Raw genomic sequence first — 14347 nt, 5'->3', positions numbered from 1 at the left:
ATGGTCAATTCTCGTACATTGGAAGAAAAAATTGAAGCGATTTTTATTTACGGTGCGACGCGTAATTTTCACGAGACCGAAAGGATTTTCAATGAACGTTTTCCGAATCGTCCTATCTGTAGAAAATATTTGAGGAAACGTATCCAAATTCTCAACTACCGATAGTGTGCATAACAAAAAGCCCCCAAGTCATCCGTCCATTCTGGAAGAACAGCAAGTGCAAATAATTGGTGACATGGTAGTAAAGCCTGAACAGTCTACTTATTCCGTCGCGAATGTTTCTGAGATGTCTCCTTCTACTGTGTGTCTCCTTCTACAAAATCAAAATGGTACACCAATTAACTGAAGATGACCCTGATCGAAGAACAGAGCTCTGCGAAATCATGACTGAAACCATTGCAAGGCATCCTACCTATCTCCATAATATTTGTTTTAGTGTCGAATGAACTTTTTTTTTAAACCGGTAATGTTCACAGAGAAAATTGCCGTTATTGGAGTGACACCAACCCTCACCTTTTCCGGGAAACACGTACCCAATATCCAGAAAAAATTAACGTTTGGGCAGGAATATTGCGAAACCATATTGTAGAACCTCTATTTATTGATCAAAATTCGATAGGGGAACTGTATTTGAATATGCTGGAAACTACTGTTGACCCTCTCATCACTGAAATCGTCGAAGCGAATCCTGATGAATTCGATATGGATATCGCATTCCAACAAGATGGAGCACCACCACATTACTTCAGACAAGTAAGAAACTATTTGGATACTACTTTTCCCGGTCGTTGGATTGACCGTCTCGTACGTTCATCACTCACTGAAACAAGCATTTTAAAATTTTCCAATCTGTTGTTTATTTTGTTATTATTTAACGTCTTCTTTTCCACTAATCAATTTCAATAGTTCTGCAAAATGACTACTAGACCGGGTGAACATTAAGATTCCTTTCAATTCCATTTAAATGCTTCCTGTGCAACGGTTTGTCCCATTATAGTTGATTCACATAATGGTAGTTAACCGGTTGGAATCCTCATTCTGGTCGCCCACACAGAAATAATCTCCACTGCGGCCATTTCTTCTAATGAGGACGAAGTGAAAAGTGAGAAGCGATACCTCCTTCTCCGCTGTGGTTTATTGATAGTTACGGGACCGGTTGACAGATGCAGTGTTGGAACTATTTTTAAAGCAAAGTAGGTTCGTATTTAATCTCATTCATCTATTGGGAGTTGGAAATGATGTGGCCGTTTTGAATGTTTGTCTTGTATAGCTAGGTTACCTGGGAAATTTTCCTTTGCGCTCTATATGTAATTGTAGTGGTACCTACTTATTCAAATCATTATGTGAAAAACCATGTGGATCACTCCATCATCGTAATTAAAAAAACTATTTGAAATTAGTTATTATTTTATTCGTATGGTTTCTTTCTATGAGGGACACAATAATTGACAGCTTTATTGAAAAACACAACTTGAAATATTAATGCTTAAATACTACTTTAGACTCAAGTAGTGCTGTTATTGATTACAGCACTTGTCTTTCTTTGGCTCATTTACCCGTCTACTAATTTAATTCTCGGAAATGGCGAAGTCGCCGTTATACATGTCTGGGTCGAGTCGATGGTTAATGGAGATTTCACATGATCTTGAAAAAAAAAGATATGCATATTCCTAATCATTCCATTCTAGTCATCAGGCAAACCAACTTTTAAATTTTCAATGAGGAGGGCAATATATAAAAATAGTTGAAAATATTTAAAATGCACTGGAGTTACATTCAAAATGTTTAATTATTTTTTTGAGAAAATCTCGTCGAGATTTTGTCGACTGACAGTACATTCAAAACATTATTTCTACTGTAAAAAATGTACCATGGTAGAATAAATATTGGATTTTTCTTCTTTCAAAAACTCTCTTCTTTTGGATGACTAAATATATTGAATGAATCTTTGCTTCATCAACAAACTCTGAGAAAAAATATCAGAAAAATGTATGATAGTGGTACCTGAAGCAGACTGGTAAACAAATAAATCAATTTTTTTGAAAGTTAGTCTTCTATAAGCATAATATAAGTTTCACAAGAGCCTTACATCTTCAGTCCATACTTATAAACTTTATACGCTTGCCGTATGGAAGCAAAGGCCAAGAAAACCTAGAGAGAGAGAATATCATACGCTTGTCTGTATCATACTGTATGTTATCCTGTTTTCGAAACTATTTGTTTCGTGTTGAGATTGCATTAGAGGCTTAGGATTGCACAGTTACCGAGAAGTGCATTTGGGAATCCTACTCTTTTTGTGGTATCATAGACATAGACTTCTAAAAGAACTACAATATAAGACAAAAATATTGAGAAAGTTTTTGGCCTTCTACTTCTCCATCTTGATACAAAAAATGTGGGAATCTTCCAAAGAAAGGAAGCAATTCATTTCAAAAATTTATACAAAGATGTGTAGATAATAGAAAGAAGTAACTTTCAGATACAAACTGAAAGAAGAGGCTCTTCCGAAACAGCTATTTTCATATGAACATTGAATTACACGAAAGAAAAATACTATCGAAACAAGTACTTTTATATGAACGCTGAATTATACGAAAAACCCTTTCTCTTTTCCGTTTGTATTACATTCGTATGGAATCCAATCAGATATCATTCACAATATGGATTCAATCCATTCCGTGAAAAAAAGTCGTAATTATGAACTAATTGAGTGTTTTTCCTACACATTATCCGTATTTGCTACTGAATCTCCGATAAGGCAAGTGCCTTACGGCGAAACATCGGATGTCTAGCAGTGGGGATGACAGTGTTCCATGTAAGTGAAGTTTTACTTCTTTCATCAATTATATCGTGTAGGAATCTTGTGAATGATATCCCATTCGATTCCATAGGAATATTTGGAATAGAGAAAAGTGTTTTTCATATAATTTAGCGTTCATATCAAAGTATTTGTTTCGAAAATTTTTTTCTTTCCTGTAATCAACGTTTATATGAATGTAGCTGTTTCGAAAGGGAATTTTCTTCCAGTTTGTGTCCGAAAGTTACTTCTTTGCATAAACTACGTACCTTTGTATAGAGTGAATTTTTAAAATTAATTGCTTTCTTCCTTTCTTTGGAAGATTCCCACATTTTTGTATCAAGATGGAGAAAAGGCCAAAAATTTTCTTTCCCAAAAATTAATCTCTCTCTCTATAAGCATAGACATTCCTGAGGAACATGTTGGACTTCCATTCTCGGAAGATTTGTTAGTAACAAGTGTTGAAAGTTTCAACTTTGAAGTTGACATGATTCGAATTCGAATCGAGTCGAATCGAGTTCCAAATTCTGCTTGTAGAAAATAAAGGTTTGAAACTGAATCATTTGGAAGCAATGGCAATTAATAAACTTAATAATTCAAACATTCTAATGAATGACCAACTTGATTTGGATAGATCACCATTATTGAACTTGTTTTCTCAAAAACCGAGAAAGAATTTTTATTGATGTAGATGTGAGGTAATATGCTTCAGAATTTCAGGTTAATGATTTTGGCACAAAGATCGTAAAATTTACTATACTGAATTTACATGTATGAATTTCGAGGTTTAGATCTGAAAAAGTAATACTTTTCTATTGGCATTTCTGGAAACAAGGATGGAATCATAAAGCTAAACTAATTTTAGCCATTTCGATAAAGATGTATTCAGGACCGTAACCAGTCGGTGGCCCCTGCCGAAGGCAAAGAGTTACCCGTAAAAAATATCTCTTTTACAAACTGATGCAATCTATCAAGCAATAACGGAATGATTTTGTAGTTTGCATTAATTGACAAGAATATATCAATAGGTCGTCAACTACTTTTATAATAATCATCTTTGAACCGTGTTCTGGACTACTTCTGAATCAGAGCAAGCAAACAAACATAGTTAATAATCAATTAGTTACATAAGTGTGAAGTGTGTTTTTATCTAATTGCTTTTTAAGAAAAATTTCAACATATTTTGAAAAGTTGGTATTGGAAAAAAATTTACCAATATTGGTGTGATATAATTTTTATGTTTCAGGCCTCAAGTCTATTACGTACTTACTTTTGTGATTTTTCATTTTTTCAGTTGATCAATCGTGGCAAACATGGCTTTTAGTCCAGTCATTATAGTAAGTTCACCTCGGAATTCGAGATACCCAGCTGTAAGTCTGTAAATACTTGTATATTGACACCCTAAAAGTTGTCTCAAAACCTACATATGGTAGGGTGTAAGCAACTATTAAATTTCAAGGTCAAAGTTCAGAAAAATCGGTTTTTTGCGCTTTTTTTGGAAATATCTCATTTCCTATGGGTTTTTTGCTTTTTGTATTCATTATCAATATTGTAGAATACAAAATTCTCTACATATTTTGTTTAAAAAAATTTTTTATACGGTGAACCGTTTTCGAGATAGAGGGCGGAGAGCACGCGGTCACAGCATCACTTCAGGTCAACGGTGCCTCCGGTCGAAAACGCGCCATATATAGTTGATGAACTATCGATAAATCAATGATTATAAATATTTGTCAATTTTTATTAACTATTATATTATATTTTATCATTTTTTTTCCTAACTTATCCACTTTTTATTCAGTATTAATTTATTTAACAACACTTACCTGCCCATGTAATTGCAGAATTGTTAATGAAAATATAGGAACTATATTTGAATTTTAACCTAATTAATATTTATAACTTCTTACATGATGAAAAAAAACAAATAAATTATGAATTAATCTTTTTATTAAAAAATATCATTGAATACATTTATTTTTATTGAAAGTAAAGAAATGGACTAAAGGGTACAAAAACTACAATTTATAATTTTAATCATCTTCTTCCTCTTCATCGTCGTCTTCTGGCTGCTGGTAAATTTCAAACTGGTCTTCATTATCGTCTTCAACGACATTTGTCTCAAGTTCTTCCATAATTTCGGGGTCAAAGGTTCCATCTTCGTTAATGTCGCTCTGATATGGTAGAGCATTGAGACAAGCTTGGCCATTACATTGGCCACAAGCTAAAGAGCATTGCAAGCCTGCTTTCCTGCATCCGCATCGCGAACCACAACCACTCTTGCAGTTGCAGAAAATTGTATTTAGCAAATCTTCTGGAGCAGGTGGTAAAATTGTCATGATAGGCTCCAGAAAATCGTTTCGCATTGCCCAACCCCATACCTGGAGTTCCAAATCATGTCCTAACCAAGTTTGAACTTGATAATATACACGGTTAAAATGTTGATGAGCAGCTGCACTTGTTGGTGGAATATTTGAAAGCTGCACAGGTTTATTAAGTTTTGTAGACTTGACGTAATGCATATAACGAAGATAATCGAGACTTTTCACAGATTTCGGAGCATTATAGACTGCCAATACGGTTTGAGTTCCACTCTGTAATAATCTCTGGGCCGAACAATTTTCTTCCTCAAATGCTGCAGCTAGTTCATCCAAATTTGTCAGTTTCTCAAAAACTTTTAAAAATGATTTTTTTCCCTTTTTAAAAAGCGCAGAAGTTGTGTCACAGCCACTTAATGCGTGCAGAAATAAAATATGTTTTTTAGAATGAGGATAATTATCAAAACTTTTAGTCGAGTATATCTCCGTTTTTACATTACCTTTCCCAACTTTTTTAAAGAAAATTTCTTGTTCGTAAGACAGTGTACGCCCAATTAAAATGACAAGTAAATCAATATCTTGTCCTATTATAACTGCAGTTTTTTTAGACTTTGATTCTTCAATTGCAGTTTCAACAATAAGAACATCCGCATCATCTCTGGCTTGTTTAGTAGTAATATTTGCAGCTTGTAATTTTTCAATCAACATATTAATGAACTTATCTTTGTTATTTCGATTTGATAAGAATTTTTCTTCAGTAACTGGTACAACCATTGTTTCATCGAAACAAACTTCATACGTTTTTGAAAGTGCAGCAGGTCTTCCTTGCTGCTCCATAGCTTTTACGTTCTTACTGTAGTCTGAATATCCGTCAAATACAACAATTATTTTGGAACTGTAATGCCTTTATAAATAATTCATGTATTTATCAAAAATAATAGAAAAAGCATCTTCTCTGCTCCATACAACATGATGAAGAAGAAATCCGCCATCAATAATGAACGTCACATTATTTTCATTGAGAACAAAATCAATTGGGCTCATGTTGTCATACAATGACGATTTTGTTGTTTTTCTCATGCCATCATTATAAAATAGAGCTGTTGGATACGGACTCAATTCATATTGAAGATATTCTTCAAGATTACTTTCAAATTGTTTGCTGACAGTAATTCTTTGGAAGAGTAATAATGGATCCACTGCAACTTTACAATCATTTATTTTTACAGATTTGTTAACACTGGAAAGCGGCATTACTTTTTCGGAGCGTTTAAACTTTAATGATAAGTCGGTGATCTTCTTCATAGACTCTAATCCAATTTCGTAAGCTCCGGTTGACCTGAAGTGATGCTGTGACCGCGCGCTCTCCGCCCTCTATCTCGAAAACGGTTCACCGTATAAAAAATTTTTAACAAAATTTGTAGAGAATTTTGTATTCTACAATATTGATAATAAATACAAATAGCAAAAAACCATAGGAAATGAGATATTTAAAAAAAAAACGCAAAAAACCGATTTTTGTGACCTTTGACCTTGAAATTCAATAGTTGCTTACACCCTACCATATGTAGGTTTTGAGACAACTTTTAGGGTGTCAATATACAAGTATTTACAGACTTACAGCTGGGTATCTCGAATTCCGAGATTCTTACCTAATTTAAGCTTAAATGACTGGGTTATTTATAACTCCCTGAAATTCCAACGCTTCCTTCAGTTTCAAATTAAGATCTAGCTTTTTTCTAATAGTAGGAGGGTCTTGCTACGGCCCTGCAAGGAATTTTCAGTAACAACATTTGTCATGAAAATATATTGATTGGCGTTCACTTGACTCGATTACTCAAAACATATAGACTATACTGTTTACAGAATCCTTCTGTGTATACAGACTTATTTACCAGACTATTATTAACATCATGAGACAAGTATCAAAATTAAATAGAGTATTGAATATCTAGGTCAGGTACGGTTCAAAGTGTGTCCACTGATACCCGTGACGGTTCATTGTAGCTCAATCAACCAAATAAGTTCAGTTTCTTAACGTTTGGTGAATGATCTTCAAGTTCCGATGACAAACCTATTCGTTATGTGACTGGAAAACACAGTCATGCTGCTTTATTATTTTCCAAAAGAGATGGTACGACGGTTTTCCCGGCAGTCCATACTCAAGTCATCCCTGCTACAATATATTATTCAACGATATTCTTTGAAGGGTGTATTGAAATCCAGATTTTCAGTCCAGTTTGTCAATGAAGTCAGCAGCGTCATTACCTTACAGGTCAATGTGATCAGGATTCCAGAACAGAGACAATTTGTTAGGTCTTTCTATTGAAGAAAGTTATGGTCGATTTTATGCCAAGTTGATCCAAAAGAATTAGGTAGTGTATTGTCAGAAGCTTCTATGATATCAGGAAATGAGCAATGTCTTTATTGTTTAGGTTATGTAGTGCTGAATCCATTGATTTGCCAGACTGATGAGCATAATGGTGGTTGTCCAGAATCATTTCTTACCAATTTAGGGTGTGGTTTTTTGCGGCCCACTTTGAGTGTTATATTTCCAGTCCTCCTTGAAGAACTAGGGATACGCCATCAACTGTCCGTGCGATGATAACTTTATAGGCGAACTCCTAGTCGTTTTTTTCGACAGATGATGTCTATCGGTGGTTAAACTTTTATTGGGAAAGTGGCCGACCACTAAAAGGCCCGATTTTAGTGGTCGGCTTCTAGAGAGTAGAAAGTATTGTGAATTCTTGAGCTACGAAGCATATACTTCCACAAAACTTTCTGTAGACGCCAGTTAGAGTTGTTGTATAAGGCCCCCAGTTGCACGAATCTTTAGGCCGACTAAGTAATCGTCAAATTTTTCTAGGCTTTCATTCCACCAAGAATAGTTGCGATCATTTCTTTTGTGTGGGATAGGAGATCATTGCTTCGTGAACTGAAATGTTTAACAGTGTTTGTTTAAAGTATCCGTTGTGGTATTTTTTCAAAATAACAATAAATACATAAGGGAAATTATACGCAAAATTCTCATAAACATGTAATCTCCTACTGTCCTTATATACCTACAGACATTTATCAGAAAGCAGGCATGAATATTGACAGATGGGAAAGAAGAACTTCCTTGAATGAATCACACCGTTATTGATAATTAGAAAAAAATTTCATTCATGTTACTTTTGTCTACAAGAGTTTCCAATACTTCATTTCTAAGAAATATCCAAAAGTAATGCCAATCGAAGGCAATTGTTTTCTATTAAGTAACACCACCATATAAAACATCTTTGACACTTTTTTCAAATTTGTGTTTTGTTTCAGCGCAACAGTACACATAACCGTCTCTGACGTGAATGAGTACGCCCCCACGTTCTCGGAACCAAGCTACGTAAGGCAAGTCGACGAGGGACGGATCTACAATGAAATCGTTCGGGTCGAGGCCACCGACAGGGACTGCACCCCGAAGTTCGGGGACGTGTGCAAGTACGAAATCCTCACGTCCGATCAACCCTTCGTCATCGATATGGATGGTGTTATTAGGTAGGTAAGGGCACTTGTGAACCCAAGGTTCAGTTTTTGGGCCCAAGCTATATTCTGTTTTGTAACCCTGAAACAAGTTGATGTATTTCGTGTTTCGTTACTGAATATTGAGAAACATAAACGTTCAATGAATTATAACTATAATTAGAGTTGTTAATGAATTGTTTGTCTTATGTGATCCAGTGCTTCCTGTATCTGTTCCTTTGTTACATTGCCTGCAGCTAACGTCTCCGTTGTGCATTCCTATTATGTTCAGGTGTCCTGCCAATGAACGATGTCCATTGACTGCTTTGCTGAAGCAGTTCTTTACCCTACAATAGTAAGGGGTCTCGTCTAAACATTTGTTCTTTATTTTCCCAGTATTTACTACTCTTTATGTGACCTTGTCAATCATTAAGTTAATATCCGGCTGAAAAATCCCGGGCCTAAGAAAGAAAACGCGTTTTTATTTGTTCAAAATTGGCTTTATTCATCAACGTAATCTCCATCAAGATACATTTCAATGCTACTTTATAGAACGATTCATCTTTTGATTTTTACCAATTCATGCAATTTTGTCATTGGTTTGATTGACTTGTGACACTGTGCGTTGTCTTGATGAAACAAAATGTTTTTCTTTGCATTGAGCAATTGTTTCTTTGCAATATCGTCAAACGTTCCAATAACGCTATATAATATTCCCTGTTTGATGGTATTTCTCTTCTGAAGATAGTCGATGAATATTACACTACGCACATCCCAAAATACCGAGGCCATAACCTTTCCAGCCGATTGTTGTGCTTATGGGCGCTTTGGACGAGGTTCACCAGTTGCTCTCCACTTAGATGACGATCGTTTTGAGTCCGGAGTGGAGTGATGGATCCATGTTTCATCCATTGTCACATATGTGTGTTTAATTTAAACATGGCCAAACACTGCTCAGAATCATCAAGACGTTCCTGTTTTTGGTTAACAGTGAGCTCGCGCGACACCCACAGAGCTTTCTCACAGTCAAAACTCGTGCATTTGTTTTTTTTATGTCAATGTCAGCTAACTCACGCATTTTGTGGATTTTTTTAAGTTTTCTGATGTTACTGCCTCATTTGGACGTTCACTGCGTTCTGCATCATCGGTGTTTCTACGACCACGTTTGAAGTCAGCAAACCAACGTTCAGTTGTTGTATCTGGTGGAGCGGAGTCCATATAATACTTAAACAGTATTTTTTCTTATCAAAAAGCAGTGTAAAATTGAAACATTAAATTGTTTTCAATCCATTGTTTTGAAAATAACAAAAGTAGTGTCACTCTTAGCACAATATCTCTTCTTTTGAAGGTTAGTACTTAGCACCAACTGAAAAAGCGGTGAATGCAATAATACTATCGCCATCTATGTGTTACTTCCGAAACGTTTCAGCCCACGTAGTATTTTCATAAACTACACCTTATGATTTCATCTCCACAAACTTTATTACCTTACTTCTACATCAATAATATTTTTTTAAACAAGTTCAATGATGGTAATCTATTCAAATCCAGTTAGTCATTCATTATAATGTTTGAATTTTTAAGTTTATTAATTGTCGTTGCTTCCAAACGGTTCAGTTTCAATTTCTATGTGTAGGTAAAATTTCGAACTCTTCGTTAAAGATATTATTTTTTTCTAAAAGATTATTTGAATATGTTAAACTTGTTTTCTTATTTACATAGTTCATATGATGTTTCTGGATTCGATTCTTAAATGTTCTGCCAGTTTGACCAGTATATACCTTAGGACAAGTTCTACACTTTAATTTATATATACTCCTGATTTCTCGAATTTGGATGTTTTATCTTTATTATTTTTAACTAACTTTCCGAACGTATTACTTGTTTTATATGCAATTTTAATATCTCGTTTCCTCAAAAAAGAAGCCACTTTTTCTGTTGTTTGTCTAAAATACGTTAAAGCTCTATAATTTTGATTTTGATTATCTAACTTATCAATAGGAAAAACGTCTCGAATCGCTTTTGCATAGACTTTTTGGAAAGTATTTTGTTTATTAATTCAGCTTTTAACCCATTGTTTACTGCAATTTGCTTGACGATATTGAGTTCTATATTGAAATTACCTATTGAAAGAAGAATATTGACTAATTTGTGAATCATGCTATTATAAGCTGCTTCTTTGTGTTGATATGGATGGGTAGAATCATAATGTATAGTAATATCTGTATAGGACAGTTTGTGATAAATTAAAAATCATGTTTGGTGTCCAAGAAACTGAATGAGTTTGAGTTGTATGCTTCTACTTGTCCTTTAGTACCTGTAAAACATACCAAAACGTCATCCACATATCTATACCAATAGATAGATTTATTAAAGCTTTCAATTTAAACAATTGATAAAACTCAAGTCATAAAAATGATTACATTAACAATACAAATGTCACTTAATATTAATATAAATAAAAGCATGGTATATACAATAAGTATATGAAAATGACAGGAACAAATGAGTAAATATCACAGATAAAGATTGATGAATAGGTAGAATGTAATATGTAATATTGAAGTTACTAGGAAACTTGAATTTGATACAGACTGAAAATGGTTATTTGTCCATGAATTCTTGTAATGAATATGGCTCAATGTCACACAACAGATCGAAAACACGTTTTTTAAAAATTTGTCTTGTCCGATCTTCTTTGATAATCAAGGGTAAATGGTTGTAGAGTTTAATTGATGCGTAATGTGGCCCATGCTCTGTGTTTTTCAATCTATGTTTAGGAACAATATAATTGGATTTCTGTCGGGTGGAATACTCATGTCTATATATGTCATCTTCAAAATTCGATTTGTTCTCGTTTACAAAAAGTACACAAACATAAATATATATATATATATATATATATATATATATATATATATATATATATATATATATATATATATTATATATATATATATATATATATATATATATATTATATATATATATATATATATTATATATATATATATATATATATATATATATATATATATATATATATATATATATATAGCATATACAGTAAGCATTTTGTTACCCTTGAAGGTACCATGACAAGTATCTGTGTAATTCATATACGTAATTTCAATATACGTTTCTGCATTATGAAAATACGTTCCAGTTGTGTACTCCCTCCCCATACTAATATTCCATATTTCAGCAGAGAATAAACAGTCCCATAGTGTGCCGTTTTCAGTGCATCCATTTTCAAGTGACGTCTCAACACTCGAATTGCATAACACTTATTTGCTAGTTTTTTTGCAAGATAGTCAATATGTACCTTATAATTCAGTTTATCATCTATATAAATTCCTAACAGTTTTGTACTCGTTGAAATACCTAGTCTTTCACTACTGAGCTGAAAATACTCCGGAATAGAAATATTCATGTGAACAGTTTTGAACAAAATGCAGTCTGTTTTATATGTGTTTAACAATAACTACCATATTTACCATGGTAATTAGAAATGATAATTATTCCCTGTTTGTTTTTGTAACGTCCAGATTCATTGGACTTTTTACTAGTGTCTGCTTTGAAAGTGTGAAAAATTGAGTCAGGTGGGTGCAGCATGACTTGTGTTCCTTGATCATGTATTAATTTCCTGTTTATCGACGCCACTGGTTTGTTCATCTGTTATTGTGGATTTATGAATATATATGATACTAGTTTGAGTACTTACAGAGTTTTGTGGTTCTTTTACAAATATCTGTTTTTGCAATTCTGTCTCATCTTCCATTTCTTTCACCGTATTTTTTTGAGTTTCTAACAGGATATACTCGTTCAATTGATGACTTATTTATTTTGTAGAAATTCATGTTGAAACTAGAATAAAGAAAATACTTTTGTCTAGTTTCTACTGTGTTTATTTATTCGTTACGATTGGTTTTGACTTATAAGGCCATTTTCAAGTAACTCTTGTACTTGAAAATGGCCTTATAAGACGAAACCGGTCGTACCGAATAAATAAACACAGTAGAAACTAGACAAAAGTATTTTCTTTATTCTATATTTAACAAGATATTTAAATCAGTTTCCATGTCCATAGCTAGTTGCAGATAATGATCCTTTTCTTTTATCAGCTTATTAATATATTTTTTATTCATCTCACCTTCCTCAACTAGTTCATTTATTGTTTTTTTCAGCATGCTGGTTTCTTCCTCCTGGGCGGGTACACTATTATCTTTACAGCAGATTATTTCGTTAGTTAGTATAATTAACTCTCAAAGAGAAATTGGTGTAAATAGAAACAATCTTTAATTCGTCTTCTAGGGAACTAATGTTGCAATTTTCATAAAGCAGTAGGTTTGTATTTTCTTGTATGGGCTGAACTACATATTTTGAGAATTCATATTGATATGGTATTATTGTTATTAATACTGATATAATTTGTAAAGTATTTGTATGCACAATTTTCTATTTTCACAGAATTTGTCCAGCATTACTGATATGCTGATCAAATTTAATATTATATCCATTTCATTTATTCTCCCGAAATACTCTTCCTTCCACCAATAAAGCATGTTTATATCAATATTGATTTTTCGAAAGCAGAAATTGAGTAGCCGTTTTTCGTTGTCATCAGGAACACAGAACCACTCGACTATGAACGTTCCCACAACCACATCCTTTCCGTTATCGCTTACGACTGCGGCATGCGTCAAAGTTTTCCAGCTCTCGTCACCATCAAAGTCAACAGAGTGTGCAGACTTGGCTGGCGAGGTCTTCCGGAGAGAGTTGACTATGCACCAATGTCAGGAAAACAGGAACTGTTTCCTTCAGCAGGTCTCGAGCTTTGTGACGTGCCCTGTAACGTGAGGGAGCTGAGGACCCGAGTGGATCTCGCTACGAGGTGAGTCGTTATTCATTCCACAATTCACCAGATATAATGAGAGATGGTAGAATTATACACAAACATTAACTTATAATAAATACTTAACCATACGCCTAGCCGTCCATTAGAGCCGAGATTTGGCCATCAGTTATCACTTGAATGTCCCCAGCTATGAGCTATTAAAATGGATGTGGGGGACATAATATTACTATTAGATACCCCTCACTATGTAAAGAAATGGAGGGGAAAAATACAAATATACTAGATCCACCTGATTCTTGCACAAAGATGCCGCCTTGGTGAGTTTCACCATTTACATACCAAACTCCAGGGGGTTTGTGTCATATTTTAGTTACTATCGAATAAGTTCTGAGACATTTCAATACATTTTAAATTATATTTCTCTTTTATTCTCTAATATGCTTTTGAACGGCACTACTAATTTGTTCAATGTCCATCTTGAAGCAATAAGATCAAAGAACAGAAAACTCACAGAAAATACCTATTTCAAAAAGATTGCACGTGAATCCTTTTAATTGGCCGTGGTGGTAGTGCGCCCGACTCACGATCGGAAGGCTGTGGGTTCGATTTCCGCCTCGACCAGATATTTTTCTCGAGATAATCTATCTGGTTGAAGCTGGGATGATTCTGCAACCGGGTTAGGAATCACACGTTAAAAGGTAAGACCTCGTTAGTCTTTAGCTCGCACAAGTTTCTCAACTTCTGAGAGTTGTCGTTCGTATGGGGGCGACAGCTGATTAACGGAAAAACAGACAGAACAGACAGACTTCACTCGTTAGGCTGTTCGGCCGAATGAGACTGTAAAATCCCAGAATCACAAATTTAGGTGGACAAAAG

The 14347-nt window shown here is 34.2% G+C and overlaps 1 protein-coding gene across 1 annotated transcript in view; it reads left to right on the top strand.

Moving 5' to 3' along the window:
* Window positions 1-14347, top strand: part of Cals (calsyntenin 1) — a 159448-nt gene that overhangs the window by 121535 nt on the left and 23566 nt on the right. Inside the window, 2 exon segments of the mRNA XM_074173725.1 lie at window positions 8431-8649; window positions 13241-13507. Coding sequence (XP_074029826.1) covers window positions 8431-8649; window positions 13241-13507 — 486 coding nt within the window.

The sequence above is a fragment of the Leptinotarsa decemlineata genome, unplaced genomic scaffold (assembly GCF_025532065.1).
Source record: "Leptinotarsa decemlineata unplaced genomic scaffold, Ldec_3_MD MMD2_tig00000505_RagTag_RagTag, whole genome shotgun sequence".
Taxonomy (NCBI): domain Eukaryota; kingdom Metazoa; phylum Arthropoda; class Insecta; order Coleoptera; family Chrysomelidae; genus Leptinotarsa; species Leptinotarsa decemlineata.
The sequence above is the reverse complement of the archived record's forward strand: the minus strand, read 5'-3'. Positions and strand labels throughout refer to the sequence as shown.